This window comes from Heptranchias perlo, chromosome 15, assembly GCF_035084215.1.
Source record: "Heptranchias perlo isolate sHepPer1 chromosome 15, sHepPer1.hap1, whole genome shotgun sequence".
In the NCBI taxonomy this organism is placed as follows: Eukaryota; Metazoa; Chordata; class Chondrichthyes; order Hexanchiformes; family Hexanchidae; genus Heptranchias; species Heptranchias perlo.
In genome coordinates, this window is record NC_090339.1 from 10,856,053 (window position 1) to 10,879,148 (window position 23,096).

At 44.4% G+C, this 23,096-nt stretch overlaps 1 protein-coding gene and 1 long non-coding RNA gene across 3 annotated transcripts in view; one reads left to right on the forward strand and one right to left on the reverse strand.

Annotated features, from left to right (window-relative positions):
- Positions 1 to 23,096, reverse strand: part of LOC137332685 (sodium/hydrogen exchanger 2-like) — a 148,554-nt gene that overhangs the window by 61,746 nt on the left and 63,712 nt on the right. Inside the window, exon 6 of the mRNA XM_067996632.1 lies at positions 2,525 to 2,614. Coding sequence (XP_067852733.1) covers positions 2,525 to 2,614 — 90 coding nt within the window. The remainder of the gene's footprint in view (positions 1 to 2,524; positions 2,615 to 23,096) is intronic.
- Positions 9,414 to 16,978, forward strand: LOC137332863 (uncharacterized). Of its 2 annotated transcripts, none has more exons than XR_010965754.1 (3): positions 9,414 to 9,828; positions 9,927 to 10,157; positions 15,177 to 16,978. It is a non-coding gene; the product is annotated as an uncharacterized lncRNA (long non-coding RNA). The 2 variants fall into 2 exon arrangements; XR_010965755.1 differs by having other exon boundaries at positions 15,182 to 16,978.

Below are 23,096 nucleotides of genomic sequence, written 5' to 3' on the forward strand. Positions count from 1 at the left end.
ACAGGTCAGGCTGGGGGTAAATGATCAGGCAGGGGGTAAAAGATCAGGCTGGGGCCAACAGATCAGACGGGGAACCAAAGATCAGGTTGGGGGCAAAAGATTGGGCGGAGAATCCAATCACCAGCTCACTGCCACTTGTAGGATTGACAGCATCAATTGAATACATCCATCCAAATCTAGGCAGGTGTATTCACAGTGGGTGGTGGTGATGGGATGTTGTCTCAAGTTTTATTACCCATCATTACTGTGGTGGTAATGCTGGACACATGGAACCCTTTTGAAGTCCAATCGATAAATAATATACAGAAAAATTTGGACTCCTCTTCAGTTGGTCCCATTCCGCTGCTACAGGCTAATATTGTAGAGAAAGTAATATGTCATAACAATTAATGAATGCTTGGTGATTGACTTCTTGTCTCCTCTGTCATGTGCAAGCGTGTGTGTGTGCACATGCGTGTGTGTGCACGTGTGTGTGCCCATGTGTACGGGCGCGTGTGTGCATGTGCGTGTGTGCATGTGCCTGTGTGTACGGGCATGTGTGTACGTGCGTGCATGTGTGTACACGTGTATGCCTATGTGTCCGTATGTGTATGTACGCGCATGTGTGCATGCATGAGTACGTGCGCGCGTGTGTGTATGGACGTGGGTGCGTGTGTGTGCACGTGTGTTTACATGTGGCTGTGTGAGCTTGGAGAGGTAGGGAGAAGAGAGATAAAGGGGGAAGATTATGAATTGTAAGAGTGCATCTTATAAAACATTTATGATTTTGCTATTCGTACTGCACAAGCAAATCTTTCCCGAAAGGAGAGAGAAGTTAGAGGTACAGAGAAAATTCCAGTACTTGGACTGGTGAGTCAGCCCTACTCTTCTGTTTACTTGTATAAAAGTGTTAAAGATGAATAATGCAAAATTATTGAATCTGCAGCATCCTTTTCTGCACATGTGTCATCTTGTATTTAGTAACAATGGTTTTAACTAAATGTTATTCATCCTGAAATGGAACAGAACAAGGGAGGTGTGAGCAGTAAGACTCGTACCAAAAATGTTACTGTGTGTTGCGAGGGGAAAGGGAGCTGCTTTTTGGCCGGGTTACTCCTTGCTCCCTGCTTCTCAGTTTCAATCATTTCCCTTCACTGCAGAAATCACAGGCACTGAGCTAGAAATAAGAATGATGTGAAAATGTAAGCAGAAGGTCGTGCTGGTCCCTGTGTGTGAGTGGGCTGAGGGCAGGGGGTTCTTGGACGATGCAGTGATATGTATGAAGGTATCCTCGATCGTGATGGGATAATCGTAGTCAATATTGAAAATGAAATGGTCGGCTAATCACAATCACTGCCTGCAGGTATAATCAAATCGAGGAGAGGGCGTTGGTGAATCATTACTTTCAATCCTTTTAACGTCCGTTCCCCACTGCAGTTGGACACAGGCTGTGTTTGAACAATGTTCGGTCGGTGTTGACTTTTGGACGACCAACCGGCGGAGCGTGCCAGCCGATCGCCTGTACCCGTGGCCAAGAGGCGAGCGTGATTCTGAGGCACCGGCCCCATTAACATCGGGTTGGCAAGCTGCGGGGGCACCAAACGGGTGTCCCAGTGCAGCTCGCCAGATTGAGGCCTACCAATATCGTGCCACCCTGGCCTCCATAAAAGTGAGTGTGGAGGGGGGTGGGGGGTTGCGATCCTGCAGAGGGTAGGAGTCCCAGAGCAGCAGCCACCTAGATTATTTTTGCGGGGCCCAGAGGAGCACTCCTGCCCCTCGGGGTCCCAAAAAATAACTGGCTGGGCCTCTACGGCTCCACTGCCCGTGGAACTGGGCGGAGCATGCACAGCGCAGGCTCAAACCGGTTTCATTCTAAAATGGCAACGGGGGTCCTTGGACCCCGATTTGTGTATTAAAAGGGGCTTACCGCCTGAAACAGGCAGGCACTTTGGGCATCTAGCAATAGGCCCCTTTTCAAAATGGCGCCGGCCTCTTCGCTACTTTGAGGCCATTACCACCCCGTTAATGTCAGGTGATACAAGTGTAAATCGGCCCTGGTGCGTGTAGTCTTATGTCTGTCTTACCTTTAACAATTGCGATTTTATGAATGTATCATTCTTCAGAAATATCAGTAACCTGATTATCAGTAAATGAAAACTTGATTACGACTCTTTATGTGAACATAGTAAACAGTGAATTGGATGCATTTGGATCTGTTGAGATGGCTAAGATCTTTGCATTGCGATCACAGGTATGTCTGATAATCTATAGTACCTTCTAACCTTGCTTTGACGGTAATATTATGTGAAGATATTACATGAATCTAACACTATAAAGCATGCACAGAACCTTAGTAATTATATAATACTGAGATTGCTGGCAAACAAGGATACTCAATGAAGCATAAGTCGCACTGAGATGCATTAAGTAAAATTACATACATTATATTAGAACCCGTATTAGTGAAAAGAGATACCATAATTCCAATATTACACGAACACAACACAGAGACTGTGATTGACACCTCCACAAGGGTTTAACTTACCCGAATATGAATCTGCTCACTTACAGTTGGAGGTGCTTGGCTCGTTCTTTTAACTTCTAGTAACTCTACGAGTGGTTTAATTGTCATGCCCTGTGACAATAAAAATGAGATATATGTAATACGTTTATTAACTATCAGCACTTTTTGTCTGTATTTAATTATTAACCTGTAAGGGGTTAAAATAGGATCACTCAGGGTATAGTTCAAAGGCAGACACATTGGGCCCGATATTACCAGGGTGGCAGGTTCGCGGCGGGGGGTCGATTGGGCGCGTGGGTAACGCGCCCGGTGAAATCAGTCTGCTCCGCGCGCAATCGCAGGCTGATTGGATCCACTTACCTCTTGTTCTGGGTTCCCTGCTGCTGAGCTGCGCGTCGGGCGGGCTGCGCATGTGCAGTAAGGTCTGTCAGCTGGAGGAGCTCTATTTAAAGGGGCAGTCCTCCACTGACTGATGCTGCAAGAAATAGGAAAAATTACAGCACGGAGCAGCCCAGGAGGAAGGCTGCTCCCAGGTTTAATGATGCCTCACTCCAGGTATCAATACATGGGGTGAGGGGGAGGGGGAGGACAGAGATCATCCCCCCGGCGGGCGGGAGGAAGCGGCCTGCCTCTGCCACCAGGAAGGCCTGGCTCGAGGTGGCAGAGGAGGTCACCTGCACCACCAACATATCGCCCACCTGCAAACAGTGCAGGAGGCGCTGCAATGACCTCAGTAGGTCAGCGAAAGTGAGTACACTTACTCATTTCCCGACACTCCATCTGCCACATCACCGCCCCCACCCCACATCTCCTTCTGCACTGCCAACACTACTCTGTCACATCACCCCTCACACCCACTCAAACCTCATCCTCATCTTACCTGCACCTACTCACCTCGCCAGTACTCATCCCGCCACTACCACTCAACCCAATCCTCATACAATCTCATGGCTCTATCTCATACTCACCCTCTCATGCATCTCTTTCACAGTCAGCCTCACTCAACCTGCCACTACCTGTGCTGCAGCCACAGGGCATGCATCACATATGTGCAGTAGGCAGCGTAAGGCAAACATGTCGTGAGCATGAAGGGGATGCACAAGGGTGTTTGAGGGTTTGTCATGGTTTTTACTTATATTTAATTTCTGACCAACTCACATCACATATTATATTGGCACTACTGCCACGTCTTTGCGAATCTTGTCTGGTTTGTGCAATAATGCCCTTTCCTGAGGATCATAATGAAGACCCACACCTGATGCCACCCATTGTGTCACTGCAGAGTGGGTGTAGGTGTATTTGCAGGGCTCTTTTGTGCAGACGACTGAGAGACGTTGGCGATGTCCCCGGTGGCACCCTGGAAGGATGCGGAGGAGAAGTTGTTGAGGGCAGTGGTGACTTTGACAGTGACAGGTAAGAAGATGGTGCTTGGGCCAGCCGGGAGCAGCTCGGCATGAAGGAGGCTGCAGATGTTCATGACTACATGTCGAGTGACTCTAAGCCTCTGTGTGCACTGCTGCTCAGAGAGGTCCAGGAAGCTGAGCCTCGGTCTGTAGACCCTGTGGCGAGGGTAGTGCCCCCTGCGACGCATCTCTCCCTGCATTGCCCTCCTTCCTGCTGTGCAGGTGGATGTGTCACAGCACTGTGTTGTGGAGCTCCACGTGTCAGAGGTGGCCGGCGAGGCTGGTGATGCTGTTTGACCTCCGAGGAGGTCATGACTGCAGCTACAGCGGCCCCCATGCAGAAGATGTCCATCTGAGGGGGTCCGCAAGGTAGGTAAATGTGTCTGGATCCCGGGGTAAGTGTGCAAGTTTGTGAATTTTGTTGTTAGGAGGAGGGTGGTGGAGGCCAAACTTTGACCAAAGTGATAGAGTGGCCTCCTGCAATGAGTGAGGGTCTCCCCCACCCACCTGTCAAATGGACCTTTGCAGCTGCCACAGGCTGATGTCTGCAACACGTCCATTTCAACTGGGAGTGTTTCCCCCAGTACGGGAAACAGTCCCAGTCAGTTGCAAAATCCCATCCCTGCTAAAATAACAGGTCAATCAGGTCTGTAAACAACCTGAAGTACCTGTTCAATTACTTCAAGTGGCACCCCGCCAGCTTTAATTGCCGGCGGGAGTCCCACATGCGGGGGCTGCGCGCGCATGTCAGCGCGTCAGTGGGGAACCCGGAAATGGGGCTAAAATCGAGCCCATTAGCTCAGTTCGAGACAAGCTACGTGCAGTGATCTTCACAAGTATAAACTGATATGGCAAGGTGTCAATTGGCCAAAACGATCACATTTAATGACGAGCACCTAATGGCACATTCGAAGATTGCTTCAGGTACAGGTGTCAGCCGTGGCTCAATTGGTAGCACTTTTGCCTCTGAGTTAGAAGATTGTGGGTTCAATGGCCAGCACAGATTTGATGGACTGAACAGCCTACTTCTGTGCTGTAAGAGTCTATGATTTTTCGAGTATAGGGTACAGAAATATGTGTATATATAGGGGTATAAATTAGTTGGTGCCCAGTTTCAGGCGTGAAGACGGTCACAATGCACCCAAACCAGGAGGCCTAAAATTAGGCCTCATTAATATTGTCCAGGATACCAGGGGAACTCATCCAATAGTGCCATGGGACCTTTTAAGTCCACCTGAAAGGGCAGACAAGGCCTCAGTTTAACATCTCATCTGAAGGACAGCACAGCACTCCCTCAGTACTGCACTGGTGTGTCAGCCTAGATTTTCTGCTCAAGTCTCTGGAGCGAGACTTAAACCCACAACCGTCCGAGTCAGAGGCAGGAGTGCTACCACTGAGCCACTGACCAACACCTGAACATGCCGCTGTCTACATTAATATCTCAAATTTCCATTATATTGAGAAAGAAAGAAATATTTGATGTTTAAACTATTTTTGTTGTTGTTCGGACTTACATACTCAGCATGACGGGGGGACTTTCTAACGGGAAAGTTTAGGTATAAGTATTTGAAATAATAAATGTGCTCTGTATAATTAAATGGGGAATGTTTATTAAATGATGTATTTTAGCCCAGGTTTGCACTGTAATTTCACTCATCCAAATCAATATTTAACAAACGTGTGAGTGTGCCGGGGACGATATTATTATTCTGCACCTTTAACATAATACATATGAATTACAGTTCAACAGAGTATCCGTGCACCTTCAAGTGTATTACGTGCTGTTACTATGCAACAAGTTGTTGAAATTCACACTGTTCGCTGATTTTAATATTTCATATTATCTCCACATCCTGAGGTCTGTCTTGGGAATTGTGGGCTCCCCTTGGTAATATCATATTCACTCTTCATGTGGCCGTAAGAAAAACTGAGGCACGTGTTATCAGATTGTAATTAGTACACAAAATGCAATTAATTAGGAAATCTTTCCTGGGAAATGTATGGCCGTGATTTTGCGGTAATGATGCAGGAATTCTAGATTTACATTTTAAACTAAAGCAAAGATCAACACTTGTAATTACAGACTGGAGTCTGCCTTCCATCCAAACTCATTTTTCATCAGTGGTCTTTTACGTGGAACGCAAATGGATATCAGAAGATTTTTGTGTTTTTTCAAGTCCCTAAAGAGTTAACCACAACAACAACTTGCATTTATGTAGCGCCTTGAACATAGAAAAATATCCCAAGCTGCTTCACAGGGGCATAATAAGGCAAAAATGGATGGAGAGACAAAGAAGGAGATATTAAGAGAGGTGACCAAAAGCTTGTTAAAGGGGTGGGTTTTAAGGATGGCCTTAAAGGAGGAGAGGGAAGTGGACAGGCTGAGGGGTTTAGGGACAGAATCTCAGAGCATGGAGCCTAGGCAGTTGAAGGCACGGCTACCAATGATTGGGGCAAAGGGAAGTGGAAGGACGTAAGGCCAGAGTGAAAGGAGCGGAGAGGTCGGGGGAGGGGCTGGCATTGTACAGCTGGAAGATAGGGAGGGGTGAGCCCATGAGGGGATTGAAATACAAAGATGGGACTTTTCAATTAGAGAAAATTGGGGGACCGGGAGCCATTGTCGGTCAGTAATGGTTGAGCGGTACTTAATGCGGAATAGGCTATGGGCAGCAGAGTTTTGGATGAGCTGAAGTTTATTAAAGGTGAAGGATAGGAGGCCATCCAGGAGAGCAATGGAATAGTCAAGTCTGGTGGTAACAAAGATATGGATGAGGGTTTCAGCATAGATGGGCTGAGGTAGGAGATGTTATGGAGGTAGAAGTAAAGGGTCTTTTTAATGGAGAGGATATGGGTCAGAAGCTCATCTCAAGGTCAAATAGGAAAACCAGGGAACAGGCCATTTTAGATCTGGAAATGGGTAACGAGGCAGGATTAATTAATGACCTCAAAGTAAAAGATCCCTTGGGAAACAGTGATCATAATATGATAGAATTTCACATCTAGTTTGAGAGTGAGGATCTTAGATCTGAAACTACTGTATTAAACCTAAATAAGGGCAATTACAATGGCATGAGGACAGAGTTGGCTAAAGTGGACTGGGAAAACAGATTAGAAGGTATGACTGTGGATAAGCAGTGGCAGACATTTAAAAAGATATTTTATGATTCTCAACAAAAATATATCCCAGTAAGGAGGAAAGACTCCAGGAGAAGGGTGCACCAACCATAGCTAACTAAGGAAGTTAAGGATGGTATCAAATTAAAAGAAAAGGCATACAAAGTGGCAAAGATTAGTGGTAAGCCCGAAGATTGCAAAAACTTTAGAAACCAGCAAAGGAGGACTTAAAATGAGGGAGGAAACAGATTACGAGAGTAAACTAGCACGAAATATAAAAACTGACAGTAAGAGCTTTTACAAGTATATAAAAAGGATGAGAGTAGCTAAAGTAAGTATAGGTCCCTTAGAGGATGAGACTGGGGAAATAATAATGGAAAACAAGGAAAATGCAGAGGCGTTGAACAGATATTTTGTATCTGTCTTCACAGCAGAAGACACTAAAAGCATACCAATAATAGTAGATAATCAAGGGGCAAAGGGGAGGGAGGAACTAAAAACAATCACTATCACTAGAGAAAAAGTACTAGGCAAACTAATGGCTGGCTGACAAGTCCCCTGGTCCTGATGGCTTGCATCCGAGGGTCTTAAAGGAAGTGGCTATAGAGATAGTGGATGCATTGGTTGTAATCTTCCAAAACTCACTAGATTCTGGAAAGGTCCCAGCAGATTGGAAAACCGCAAATGTAACACCCCTATTCAAGAAAGGAGGGAAACAGAAAGCGGGTAACTATAGACCAGTTAGCCTAACATCGGTCATTGGGAAAATGCTAGAATCCATTATTAGGGAAGTAGTAGCAGGACATTTGGAGACTCATAATACAATCAAGGAGAGTCAACATGGTTTTATGAAAGGGAAATCGTGTTTGACAAATTTATTAGAGTTCTTTGAGGAAGTAATGAGTAGGGTGGATAAAGGGGAACCAGTAGATGTAGTGTATTTGGATTTCCAAAAGGCATTTGATAAAGTGCCACATAAAAGGTTACTGCACAAGGTAAGAGCTCATGGTGTTGGGGGTAATATATTAGCATGGATAGAGGATTTGCTAACTAACAGAAATCAGAGAGTCGGAATAAAAGGGTCATTTTCAGGATGGCAATCTGTAACTAGTGGGGTGCCAATGGGGCCTCAACTATTTACAATCTATATCGATGACTTGGATGAAGGATGCGAGTGTACTGTGGCCAAATTTGCTGATGATACAAAGATAGGTGGAAAAGTAAGTTGCGATGAGGACACAAAGTGTCTGCAAAGGGATATTGACAGGTTAAGCGAACGGGCAAATATTTGGCAGATGGAATATAATGTGGGAAAATGTGAAGTCATCCACTTTGGGAGGAAGAATAAAAAAGCAAAATATTATATAAATGGAGAAAGACTACAGAATGCTGCGGTACAGAGGGATTTGGGTATCCTCGTACATGAAACACAAAAAGTTAGTATACAGGTGCAGCAGGTAATCCGGAAGGCAAATGGAATAGTGGCCTTTATTTCAAGGGGGATGAAGTATAAAAGCAGGAAAGTCTTGCTACAACTGAACAGAGTGCTGGTGAGACCACACCTAGAGTACTGCGTACAGTTTTGGTCCCCTTATTTAAGGAAGGAAATACTTGCATTGGAAGCGGTTCAGAGAAGGTTCACTAGGTTGATTCCGGGTATGGAAGGGTTTTCTTACGAGGAAAGATCGAGCAGGTTGGACTTATACTCACTGCAGTTTAAAAGAATCAGAGGAGATCTTATTGAAATATATAAGATTCTGTGGGGGCTTGGCAGGGTAAATGCTGAGAGGATGTTTCCCCTCATAGGAGAATCTAGAACTAGGGGGCATAGTCTCAGAATAAGGAGTCACCCGTTTAAGACGGAGATGAGGAGAAATTTCTTCTCTGAGGGTTGTGAACATTTGGAATTCTTTGCCCCAAAGAGCGGTGGAGGCTGAGTCATTGAATATATTCAAGGCTGAATTAGACAAATTTTTGATCAGCAAGGGAGTCAAAGGATATGGGGAACAGGCGAGAAAGTGGAGTTGAGGCCAGAATCAGATCAGCCATGATCTCATTGAATGGCGGAGCAGGCTCAAAGGGCCAAATGGCCTACTCCTGCTTGTGGAAAACCATAAAGACCACATTAATGTAGAAATACGTGAACAGTTACTTGACCATAAAAAGAGAAAAGCATGATGGGTATTTGACCAATGTTAACTCCTTGACTCCCATACATGGGGTAGTTACAATTTCATACACACACACAGAAAGACACAATTGTCCTTGGTACGTTGATAATTAAGTTGGCTGTCCAGGTGCTTGGTACTGTCTGGCCTCCCCCCCTCCAGATAAAGGTGTTGCTGGCTTATAATATAATGAGAAAACAGTTTCTTGAGAGGCCATGCAGCCTTCATTCTGACTTCAGCCCTGTGATTAACCAGCTTTGGAATTTAGGGAGGTGGTGTTCTCGAGCCTGCAAAGCCTGCTACGTGCCAAAACAGGAATGAGCTATGGAGTCCAGAGGAGGCAGGCTCCCTGCTTGATTGACTAACCACTTCAACTAATGGGGAATGTACATGTACGCCCATATTCTATGATAGACAGATATTGCTGATTGAACTGTATAAATGTGGGGTGCGTCCTTTGTCCAGGGAAGTGGTAGTTCTGACTATTGTCAGAGCAGATCTTCCCTTGAGCTCAAGTTTCTCTTAATTAAAATTCTTACTTGTCTGAAAATAAGTGTTTGGAGTTAATGCATTGTATATAAGGGGTAATTAAGTTTTTGACAGTTCTTGGAGGTCCCACCGAGATCGCTTGTGATCCCCGGTAAGTACGGACTCAAGTTGTCTGTACGAACCCAGACACACAGCGATTGATAAGTTTATGCATTAACTGACGTGACTAATTCTTCTGTTTGCCTTTAGGAATTGGAAGGCGATCATAGGAAATGTGTTTCGTATAGACAAGGAAAGAAAAAAAAAGAGACACGCAACAGATTACTCGATATTGTCAGCTGCGGTGTTGTAGTAACGGGCTGAGAGAGCAACAACGGAGTAGATCTGTGATACCGGTGACTAGAATGAAGTTGAGGTTGCTGTATGGGACCAACAGACTGTCAGCTGCTAGTGGATAGAGGTGTCAGGAAAAGAGAAAAGGTAACCAGTTTACAGATTGTTTAAAAAAATTCTTAGTGTAAAGTTGTAATTTGGACAAGCGCAGACTAGATGTTGCGTAATTCGGAAAAGTGTGAAATTACAAATCTGTAGTGGCGACAAACGCAGATTGGTGTGGATGTCACGGATTTGGAAAAGTGTGAAATTCTGGTTTACCTGAATTAAGTGTTTAGATAGAAACACTAGTAGTGTTCCCCCTTCTCAAAAGGAGAAGCACTTTTGAAAAAAATCTTGCGTAAGTCAGCTGATTCAGCTAAGTGCAGACGTTTCTCTCACACACCTAGCCTGAGCTGGTTATTAAGAAGATTTTAACCCCACGTGAAGGCCAGGACCCTAAAGTAGGTGTAGAGAACACATAACGTCTTGTCCAATCAGCTGAATTATCAAGTATAGAATTGTGATAGTTAAGATAGGTTTTGATTGTTGTGTAATTACAGTGTGGAGGATTGTATAAACTATAAGCCATGGGCGCTAACACTAGCAAAATCCCTCCAAAGGGAACACCTGCTGCTTACATGTACAGAAACTTTGGGAAAGAAACAACTGACGAGTTGATAGTTTGGTCAAAATGGACCAAAACTAAGAAATATCCCTTTCCCGAAGACGGTACATTCAATATGGATAGAATTAAGTGACTAGAAAAATGTTTAAAAGACAGAGACCCGAAAAAGAAAGGTTCTTTTGTCTCAGTGTACTGTCTCTTTAAAAAGCCTGTCCTGATTGTGAGTGTTTTCTGTCGGTGTTGTGGGCCACGCCCCCTTCTTACTGCGTCTTACGTGTTTTCTTCTTTTGTGTAATGTATCTGTTTTGTCTTGTGTTTAATTCTGATATTGCTGAATTAACATTGGAGTTATTGAGGTTAAGTGACCTATTCAATTCTGGTCCTTATAAAATGTGAGCATGTTAAATTCCAGACATGGGATCTTCAAAAAAAAAAATTGGCATTTTGAATTTTTATCTTGTGATTGGCTGTGGTTAAAAAAAAAGAGGTTAAAAAAAGCTATCTGGTATCACCGTGATAAGAAAAGTCGGAAAGCTGGAACAGCTCGGAGAGTTGATTATAATCATACCCACTAAAAGTATGAAAAAAAAGAGTGAATTGGATAGCAAGTTGTGGAGCTTGCGGAGCGGTGTGAGGGTTGGGGGCAGCCTGGACAGGAGTTGGTCGCAACAGTCTGGAGGTGCTGGACTAGCTGTGGGCTGAAGTGTACGATGGGAGATGTTGTTTCCCGGTATGAATTTTTTTTTAAAAAAGAATTTGGGTGAAAATTACGTTGACGTATGCTGAGAACGCTGCGTGAATCTGATATCTGGCTCCGTCGTTTTGTTACTGAAAAAAAAAGTTAACCCCTTCCAAGGACACCAACATCTGTTTTCAATTCACCAAGACAAAATGAGGTTTAATTGTAAAAGAAAAGATAAAGTGCAGATTTAAAGAATTACAAGTTACAGTTGCAGGATGATCTCTGGTTATAAATTAAACTGATCTTCGAAGCATTTTGTGCTATTGTGATTGATTAAACACTATGATTAAAATAAATCTCAAAAATAGTGTAAAGCAATCCACAAATGTGAGAAGTGAAAAAAAAAATCAGTCAAACCTGTGGGCAAGATGGAGGGGCTGTCCTCACCTGAGGGAATAAATGAAATTAAAAAAAAACACAAAACATTTTTTTCTTAATGTGGTTACATCTTTAAAACACAGAGATTAGGACTTGGAGTTGGAAATTCCAATCTGCAGTCCTACGTACATCTGTATGTGGGAGAGACAGGGTTTATTTCAGACAGGTTGCAAGCTCCAGAGAGAGAGAGAGAGGGACCAGGCAATTTCTCTCTCCTGTTTTGTTTTCTGGATTTGTTTCGGGTAAAGGGATTATTCCTTTGGACAAAATAAATAATAAATGATGATTTGACAAATTAACCCCTTGGGCTCCCAAGAAGAGCTGCAATGGATTTTCTGTGTTTCTTTTAAAACAGGTGACCCTGGTTTTTTGGGACCACGTGAGTGTTGATGGTGCAGGATTACCAAGAGTAGTTCTTTGACATAAAATGGTTTTACAAAGTTACGGTGCAACCTTTGCTGGAGAAATTTGGTGCAGGAAACGATCCAGTGGTGTTAAAAATTTAAGACTTTAGCTGCAGACATCAGCAGATACCAAATGTCACAGCGTGGTGATATCAACCTGATTCTCTTCTTTTGAAAACATTTTGATTTGTTTTGTTTTAACCCATTTATTGTCTTCCGAAACAGAGTGCTCGAGGTGGGAAGATATGGGAGTTACATCCAAAAGTAATTACGAGCACTTCATCTCTACTGTAAAACCACAAAGCCTGGACATAATTTGTTTCTGAAATTGGAATTGATAAGAAAAATTTATATGAGTTGCTATTCAAGCACTCGAGTAAGAAAAATTTACTTGTAATTTAAGGGGATAATCAAATTATATTTTAAAAATAAAAGAAGTCCAGTCTAAATGGTTCCTATTGAATGCTGTGTATCAAGGAAGAATTCTTTTCGGGAGGGAAGAAAATTTTACATTGACAAGTCCTGTCAGTCCAACAATACTGCTCTCAAGTTGGCATAATTGTGAAATGATAGAAGGGACTCGGGCACAATGGAGTGGGATATTTTAGGAAATGAAAAGCGGTTCAAAAAGAAATTACGTAAAATAAACAAATTTTGGGATATTGGACCTGACTGTAAATATTGTATCGGACAATAACGTTCCTCCAGGGCTCATGATAGGTAATATAATGGGTTATGTAAAATTGGATGAGAGGAAGTGATTGAGAATTAAAGTAAAGAAACAGGGAAATTACACCAAATGGGAATTTCTCTAAAGTCATTGAACTGGGCATGACTTACAAAAAAAAATATCAATCTGGCATAAATATACAATCTAGTGAAAGTCAGGAAAGTGTAGTTGAGAATAGTAAATTGATAGCTTTCTCGTGGAGATATTTGTGTCCTTGCCTATAATGAACAATGAGAAAGCTACACTCAATAGCCTGGCCACTACCCTGGCAGTGTCCTAGGCCCAACCATCTTCAGCTGCTTCATCAATGACCTTCCCTCCATCATAAGGTCAGAAATGGGGATGTTCGCTGATGACTGCACAGTGTTCAGTTCCATTCGCAACCCCTCAGATAATGAAGCAGTCCGAGCCCGCATGCAGCAAGACCTGGACAACATCCAGGCTTGGGCTCATAAGTGGCAAGTAACATTCGCGCCAGATAAGTGCCAGGCAATGACCATCTCCAACAAGAGAGAGTCCAACCACCTCCCCTTGACATTCAACGGCATTACCATCGCCGAATCCCCCACCATCAACATCCTGGGGGTCACCATTGACCAGAAACTGAACTGGACCAGCCATATAAATACTGAGGCTACGAGAGCAGGTCAGAGGCTGGGTATTCTGCAGCGAGTGACTCACCTCCTGACTCCCCAAAGCCTTTCCACCATCTACTAGGCACAAGTCAGGAGTGTGATGGAATACTCTCCACTTGCCTGGATGAGTGCAGCTCCAACAACACTCAAGAAGCTCGACACCATCCAAGATAAAGCAGCCCGCTTGATTGGCACCCCATCCACCACCCTAAACATTCACTCCCTTCACCACCGGCGCACTGTGGCTTCAGTGTGCACCATCCACAGGATGCACTGCAGCAACTCGCCAAGGCTTCTTCGACAGCACCTCCCAAACCCGTGACCTCTACCACCTAGAAGGACAAGAGCAGCAGGTACATGGGAACAACACCACCTGCACGTTCCCCTCCAAGTCACACACCATCCCGACTTGGAAATATATCGCCGTTCCTTCATTGTCGCTGGGTCAAAATCCTGGAACTCCCTTCCTAACAGCACTGTGGGAGAACCGTCACCACACGGACTGTAGCGGTTCAAGAAGGCGGCTCACCACCACCTTCTCGAGGGCAATTAGGGATGGGCAATAAATGCTGGCCTCGCCAGCGACGCCCACATCCCGTGAACGAATAAAAAAAAACATCGGGACTATGCAGGGGGAGATAAGCACTCTAGACACCCCTGATCTTTTTGATAAGATAACCTGAAAACCTAAGAATGGCTACAGTGGACATAAAAGATACAAATGTATGTTGACGGAGACCAGGATGAAGAACATGATTACAAAGGCCTATGGCCTGGTGAGCTAGTGGAACCACTCTTTAAACAAACCAGTTGCTTTTACAGGACTGAATCCTACTGGATATATGATGTGTGCCATGGAAAACACATTCAGAAATACCATGTGGAAAAAGAGACTGGCCAGCAGAAAGTTAATATCCAAGAACACTACCTATGATATGTTGCGGAAATACATGAAGAAGATACAGTGAAGAATGAGTCTCAGACACGCTCAGTTACTTGACAACAGCACAACATGAAACAGTTAATGTGGTCCAGGCGAGTGAGAAATCCTTTTAAACAAGGCACTGACACACGGTCCATAGAGAAACCGACTAATTGATGAAACAGTCAGGAAACACTGGTATCAATCAGAAGGACTGAAATTAAAGTAAAGAGGGACATAGTAATTTGGATTTCCAAAATTCTGGGTTAGGTTCCCATCAGTTAACAATGAAATTGAGAGAAACAATACTTAGAAGATATCCACACGATGGATACAAAATTACAAAATTATGAGGGGCCCAGATAAAGTAGACAGGAAGTACCTGTTTCCCCTCGCAGAGGGTTCAAGAACTAGAGGACGTAGATTTAAGCTGATTGGCTGGAACAAAATTAAAGGGATGTGTTACTAGACATGCTGTCACTGTGTGTCCACATAGTGTTGGACACAGCCTAGAAGCACAGTGTGAGTTTAATAATACCGGTACCAATCAGGATAATAACTGTACCATGGAGGCCCTAGAGGCGGATCTAAAACCCACTCAAGTGGCATATGCCGGAGAGGGCGAATACTGTGTTACAACTAATTTGAAAACATTTAAATATGCCAATCTAACTTGTGATATTTTAAGTCCAGAGTTCTGCTCCATTCCTGAAGTCCCGGTTTGGATTGGACCCGAGGAACTGGTAGAGATACACCGGCATAACCTCACCACCTTACAAGTTTCTGAGGATATCAAAAAGGACTTAAAAGAATATCAGGACACATTTGGGTATCTGATACCTCTGTTGCCTAAATACTTGAAAGCATTGCGAATGGAGATACGCCTCTCCCAGAAGGTTTATTATAACCTACAACAGGACAATAACAACATTAAGCATGACACTGACCAAATTAAAGTCACCACCTGGTGAAATGACCTCTGGAATTTGGGACTGAATATACAGATCCATCTTTGGATTAGATTAATTTCATATGTATTAGTCGTAGTGCAGTTTGTTGTAATGTGCTTCTTGATTTTCATTGCATATAATAAATGTAAGCAGAGGATGAAGGGTTTGGCAAAGATAGTAAAACAGAGCCTGGGTGAGAATGTCCCCATTGTCTCTGTGATTTCAACTAAGAACACATCTTAATGGTACCGGGAGTATCACCCGCTGGGGTAAGGTGTATGTAAAAGGGAAGACAATCATAGTTTGATAGGATTATCAGATGCTCTGCCTCTCTTCCACCCGGACTGGTGGCCAACACGAAGGGAACCTGGTTAAGATGAGGTACAGCATCTAACAGGATTTTGTAGGGATAAAATTTGGATTAAGGGATAGGGGAGGGCCCCAATTCACAGGTATAAAATGGTCTGAAAGGTACCATTCAGTCTAGTTAGGCTGGAAACAAAATAAAAAGCACCATAGGATATTTGACTATGTTAGCCCTTTTCAAACTAACATGGATAGGTTTAGCTGACCAAGGACATTCCCAGCTTACTTGAGAAATGTTTAGAAGGAGTCTGTTCCTGAGAAGAGATAAGAGTACAAAGGCGTATTGATGAAACATGGCTGAGTTCTATTGGGACTTCTCTAGTTCAAGGGTTAGTCATATTCGTTGTTATAATTCTTATAGTTTATTGCTTACTTAAATGTTGCTGTGCTATGATGTCCAATCTGGGTACACATATAGCGCCCACAAATTTGATGGTGCAAGTAGGGGTGACACAGGATGAGGTACAGAAGGAGTTTGAACGTCTGGGTGGAATAATGCTCTATTAGAGTATTGTCCTTATATATATATAGGACAAAAGGAGGGAATGTGGAAAACCATAAAGACCACATTAATGTAGAAATACGTGAACAGTTACTTGACCATAAAAAGAGAAAAGCATGATGGGTATTTGACCAATGTTAACTCCTTGACTCCCATACATAGGGTAGTTACAATTTCACACACACACACAGAAAGACACAATTGTCCTTGGTACGTTGATAATTAAGTTGGCTGTCCAGGTGCTTGGTACTGTCTGGCCTCCCCCCCTCCCCCCGTGCAGATAAGGGTATTGCTGGCTTATAATATAATGAGAAAACAGTTTCTTGAGAGGCCACGTAGCCTTCATTCTGACTTCAGCCCTGTGATTAACCAGCTTTGGAATTTAGGGAGGTGGTGTTCTCGAGCCTGCAAAGCCTGCTACGTGCCAAAACAGGAATGAGCTATGGAGTCCAGAGGAGGCAGGCTCCCTGCTTGATTGACTAACCACTTCAACTAATGGGGAATGTACATGTACGCCCATATTCTATGATAGACAGATATTGCTGATTGAACTGTATAAATGTGGGGTGCGTCCTTTGTCCGGGGAAGTGGTAGTTCTGACTATTGTCGGAGCAGATCTTCCCTTGAGCTCAAGTTTCTCTTAATTAAAATTCTTACTTGTCTGAAAATAAATGTTTGGAGTTAATGCATTGTATATAAGGGGTAATTAAGTTTTCGACATGCTCCTGTCTCGTATGTTCTTATGATGGCCAACAGTCTGGTTCAGCCTGCGACAATGGCCGGGAAGAGGAATGGAATTGGTGGCAAGGGTATGCAGCATGTGACATCCGCAAAGAACTCCAATAGGTTTGTAAACATGATTTCCCTTTCATAAATCCATGTTGACTCTGCCAAATCCTATTATTATTTTCTAAGTGTCCTGTTATCATATTCTTTATAATAGATTCTAGCATTTTCCCTACTATTGATGTCAGGCTAACAGGTCTGTAATTCCCTGTTTTCTCTCTCCCGCCTTTTGTAAATAGTGGGGTTACATTTGCTACCCTCCAATCTGCAGGAACCATTCCAGAATCTATAGATGACAACCAATGCATCCACTATCTCTATAGCCACCTCTTTCAAAACTCTTTTTAAACCGAGGCCCTGTCTGCTTCCTCAGGTGGGCATAAAAGATCCCAGAACAATATTTGATGAAGAGCAGGGGACTTCTTCCTGTGCCCTGGCCAACATTCTCCCCTCGACAATCTCTACCAAAAATAAATTATATGCTTATACACTAATTTGCTATTTGTGACATCTTGCTGTGAATCAATTGATTATGTGTTTGCCAGCATGACAACAGTGACTGCATTTCAAAAGTAATCCATTGGTTGTAAAACCCTTTTGGACAACCTGAGGACATAATAAGATGCAATATAAATAGAAGTTCTCTCTTCCCCTGGAACTAGTGATCCAGATTGGCCTGATCTATACCATTTAATCTCTTGTATATTTCTAAAAGGTCTCCTCCCAATCACCTCCTGATAAGACTGAAGGGGGGAAAAAAAAAATTGGATAGGGCCTATTATTGGGCGGGGGTAGCACGATCCGCTATTACCCCGCGCCCAATGGCCCCTGCGCAGGCAGGATGAGACTTTCATCAGGCCTGAGGACTTACCTGCAATCTGTATTGGAAATCGGTGTTGAACGAGGCTTCATGCAATTTGCACTTTCCACCAGAAAGGGGAGCTCCAATCTCTTAAAGGCAGGCTGTTAGAAATCTCTTAAAGATAGCTGGTACCTGTTATTTGCTGAAAATAACAGTCTATTGTCTGCATGGAGTTTGAACGGAGATCAGTCATTGCACATGTAAAACACAGATGCAGGTCCATCCCTATGTTTACACACTGATGAGTTATGTTAAAACATTGAATAAAGGTTGCGCACTACTAAATCCCACATCCTCCAATCTGCATGCCAGACCTCACCAATCTGCCGATCTGAGTTGGTACCAGGCCTGTGAGAGTGCATGCACCAAGGTTCTCTGCTGATGCACTAGAGACCTTGGGTGCAAGAGGTGGACAGAAGGAGGGACATCCTATATCCGCAGGGGGTGGGGAGGGGCAAGAGGCCCTCTCGACATATACCCAAAAGGCAGTGGGAGGCAGTGGGGGATGAAGTCAATGCCAGGCGCACAGTATCATGAACATGGATGCAGTGCAGGAAGAAGTTTAATGCTTTGATATGAGTGGTCAAGGTGAGTGACGTCAACTGTCAACTGGCGTCTCCTACCAACTGCACCACACACTACACCCATCCCCCACATACCAATAAACTCTTTCCATCAGTACTCAACTCTTCCAATCAGATGCTTCCTCTCACCCTCACACATTACCACTGTTGCAAGCCGCCCATCCACAACTCACAGGCCACACACACTGGCAGCTATTCAACCATGACAGGCACATCACCCAGACACACGTCTGGCTTTCTTGCAGTAGAAAGTGGCGCATATCAGGAGGCAGCAAGTGGCAGTGGCATTTAGCCCCTCGAGCCTGTTCCACCATTCAATGAGATCATGGTTGATCTGTGACCTAACTCCATATACCCGCCTTAGCCCCATATCCCTTATTACCCTCGGTTCACAGAAGTCTATCAATCTCAGATTTAGAATTCATAATTGAGCTAGCATCAACTGCCGATGGCAGAAGAGCGTTCCAAACTTCTCCCACCTTTTGCATGTGGAAGAAGCATTTCCTAACCTCACAACTGCATGTCCTGGCTCTAAATGTTAGTCTATATCCGCTAGTCCTAGTATGCGAGCATAGGAGACCTCCAAAAACAGTTACAAATGTCTTGGCAGCCAGAGGCAATAATCCATCCACTAACCTGTAAATCTTGCATGGTTCCTTTAAATAAAGCTGGTGGGGGGTCCTCCAAGAACTCTAAGACACGTTCAGATGGTCGGGGTTAAGACTGTGCGTTGAGTTGAGCGTTAAGTGTCTATCACTTTAAATCAGCATTGCACACTGATTGCATCCATTTTCTCCTTACTTTACATGTTTCCGGCGTTCGTTGTCTGCACCTGCGCTACCTCCTACATCAAGATGGCGTCCAGTGCACGTCACGCTGGAAATGTGCGTATGCAGCCAAGGCGCCATCTTGGCACTTCAGGAGGCCGCGTAGCACTGAAACAACGGGCGCTACACGACCCAATTTAGCGCCCCAGATCTCCATTTTCTCCAGTTTTACCTCGTGATACAATTCTCTGACAACTGGGACAAGCCTCGGGCTCTTCTCTGCTCCACTCCCGTGACTTGAATCTTTGCTTCATGTTTTGGCGGCCTGAACTGAACACATGAAAGGAAATATCCTTTCATTCATCTTTAATATTGAACAAAGAGGCTGCCTGTTTCCTATCATTTAATCCGTTCAGGTTTCATTTGATCATCTTAAAGTTGTTTCTTCATCAGTTGATGAGAAGTTTTGATCTCCTCTGTGATCTGATATTGGTGTCGCCAATAGCATTGTATTTGTATAAGCACATTCACTCAGTAAATTGACTTGTACCTTTTTAGAAGATTGATTATTGATGTGCACAATAAAGGGTTTGAAAAGGCACATGAAGCTATTGTATACAAAATATAAAATTACATTCAGTATCAATTAACTAAGGAATGCCTAGAAATGACTGTGGGAGATATTAGCAGATGAATATCTAATATGGTTATTTTACTTTCCTCGGCCATCTATTTTAACGGAGGTGTTGACCCATTTAAAATAAACAGGTTAAAGCCTCTGTTAAAATAGTGGAGAGAAGTTAAATGTTTGCCAATATCACTAATAGTAAATTCCAGCATAATTTCTCAGCTGAATTTACAAAAACATCAAGTAAAATATGATGCAAGATATTTACATTAATTGTTGTTTGTTTGCAAACTGAATGCATGTATTGATGGAGTTCTGTGAAATCGAAAGTCAAAATTTTAAGTAACAGTGCATTAATATTACAGTAAAACACTACTGCTGACATCTGAGGTGCAGGATCTGACACCACCAGTGGATTGTAGCAAACCATCTGGTACGATATATCTCAAGTGTTTGCGAAAGTTTGGCATGAAAGTCTACTTCATAAGCTAAAAGCAGTGAGAAATGGATTTTTAAAAAACAGAAGCAGTGGGTACTTAAAAGGAGAGTGATGTAGAGCTAGGGGGACATACTGAATGGAAAACTCCATTAATTGGTTCTAATTTACATCAACAACCTGGATTCAGAGACCCCCAAGCATATTGGTCAAATCAAAGAGGGCAGAAGTCTAGTCAAGGGGAGCAATCAGAGACCCATTTTAACCACCCTCGCTCAGCGAGAATGGTACATGGTAAGAGTTTCATAAGATTAAGATTAGATAAGTTAAGATTATGCCAAGTCCATTTGCCGGCATGAAGTCGCTCCGTTCCCGCTGGCCGCCATTTTATCTTCGCCGACTTTCAAGTGGGCCAAGGCTCCCTCGACGGGCAGGCAGGGGCCTACTTTAAATTCAAAAGTCATGGTACGATGATGCTGCAACATGATTTTAATGTCGAGTCGGCAGGAGGCGCGCACAGTGTAAAGCCCGACAGCTGAACCACGGCCTCCCCAGCCCCAACCAGCCCCAACCTTGCCTCTCCCCCTGCGTGCTGGGCAGCCAAAGCCATTGCCCAGCGCTGGCTTTATGCTGAGGATCGTCCCTTTGGGTCCCCGGCATCCTAAGGCTCTCAACTCAATCCCCCTCACTGGCCCAGAAGTCAGTCCTGCCGGTTTCAGGAGGGTGGAATCCAAGAGAAAGTGGCAAGTTGGATCCAAAATTGGCTCAGTGGCAGAGAGCAAAGGGTAATGGTCGACGGGTGTTTTTGTGACTGGAAGGCTGTTTCCATTGGGGTTCCGCTGGTCCCTTGCTTTTTGTGGTATATATCAATGATTTAGACTTAAATGTAAGGGGCATGATTAAGAAGTCTGCAGATGATACAAAAGTTGGCCATGTGGTTGATAGTGAGGAGGAAAGCTGTAGACTGCAGGAAAATATCAATGGACTGGTCAGGTGGGCAGAAAAATGGCAAATGGAATTCAATCTGGAGAAGTGTGAGGTAATGTATTTGGGGGGTGGGGGGGGGGGGGCAAACAAGGCAAGGGAATACACAATAAATGGGAGGATACTGAGAGGTGTAGAGGAACAGAGGGGCCTTGGAGTGCATGTCCACAGATCCCTGAAGGTAGCAGGACAGGTAGATAGGTGATTAAGAAGACATACAGGATACTTTCCTTTATTAGCCGAGGCATAGAATATAAGAGCAGAAGGTTATGCTAGAACTTTATAAAACGCTAGTTAGGTCACAGCTTGAGTACTGTGTACAGTTCTGGTCACCACATTACAGGAAAGATGTGATTGCTCTAGAGAGGGTACAGACGATGTTGCCAGGACTGAAGAATTTTAGCTATGATGAAAGATTGGATGGGCTGGTGTTGTTTCCTTTAGAACAGAGGAGGCTGAGGGGAGATTTAATTGAGGTTTATAAAATTATGAGAGGCCTAGATAGAGTGGCTAGGAAGGATCGATTCCCCTTAGCAGAGAGGTCAATAGCCGGGGGACATAGATTTAAAGTTATTGATAGAAGGATTCGAGGGGAGTCGAGGAGAAATGTTTTCACCCAGAGGGTGGTGGGGGTCTGGAACTCACTGCCTGAAAGGGTGATAGAGGCAGAAACCCTCAACTCATTTAAAAAATACCTGGATATGTACTTGAAGTGCCGTGACCTACAAGACTACGGACCAAGAGCTGGAAAGTGGGATTAGGCTGGATAGCTCTTTTTCGGCCGGCTTATACACGATGGGCCGAATGGCCTCCTTCTGTGCCGTAAATTTCTGTGATTCAATGATTCAATGATTGTCCTTCATTGTTCAAATGAGGCCCGGGAGTTAAAATGGCCCGGGCCTCAGGCTGAGCTTCTCGTGAGTGCTTCAATCCTGCCCGTACCTCAGCCTGTCCCAAACACGCCCCGCAGTAAAAATCGAGGCCAAGGAGTTATGGGCAGATGAAATTCAACACAGTGTGTGTAAGGATTGCCCATTGGAAGCAAACCTGGGCAGCATTCAAACTCTATGGGCCCGATTTTAGCACCCGGTTCCGGGTGCGTTCTCGGCGGGGAGGCCTCTAAAATCCCGGTTTCGAGGAGCGGGACCGGATCGCGCCTCGATCCCGCCCACTTCCGGGTTGCGCGCTGACGTGCGGGGGTGCGTGCGTTGGCCCCGCTGGTGGGAATCCCGCAGGCAATTAAAGCCAGCGGGGTTCCACTTGAGTGTATTTATCTTGGTATTTCAGGTCATTAAATGACCTGATTGAGCTGTTTATTTAACAGGTGTGGGATTTTACAGTGAAATGAGACTGTTTCCCATACTGGGGGAAACACTCACACTCTCAACGGACGTGTTGCAGCCAGCAGCCTGTGGCAGCTGCCAAGGTGCATTCCACAGGTGGGGGGGGGGGAGAGCCTTCACCAACGCAGGAGGACACTCCGTAACATTGGGCAACGCCTGCCCTCCACCACCCTCCTCCAAGCAAGAAGATTCACCGGCGTGGAAGTCCAACCCCTGTGCGAGGACACACTTTTCTAGCGTGCACAACCCCGCAAACCTAAACCTGCCAGATGGGTGCTGCGTTGACATCCTCGGAGGACGAACAGGATGACCAGCCTCAGCAGCCTCGCAGTCCACGCCGTCCGCCTCAGAGACATGCATCCCCACAACACGGTGCTGCGGCACATCCACCTGCACAGCA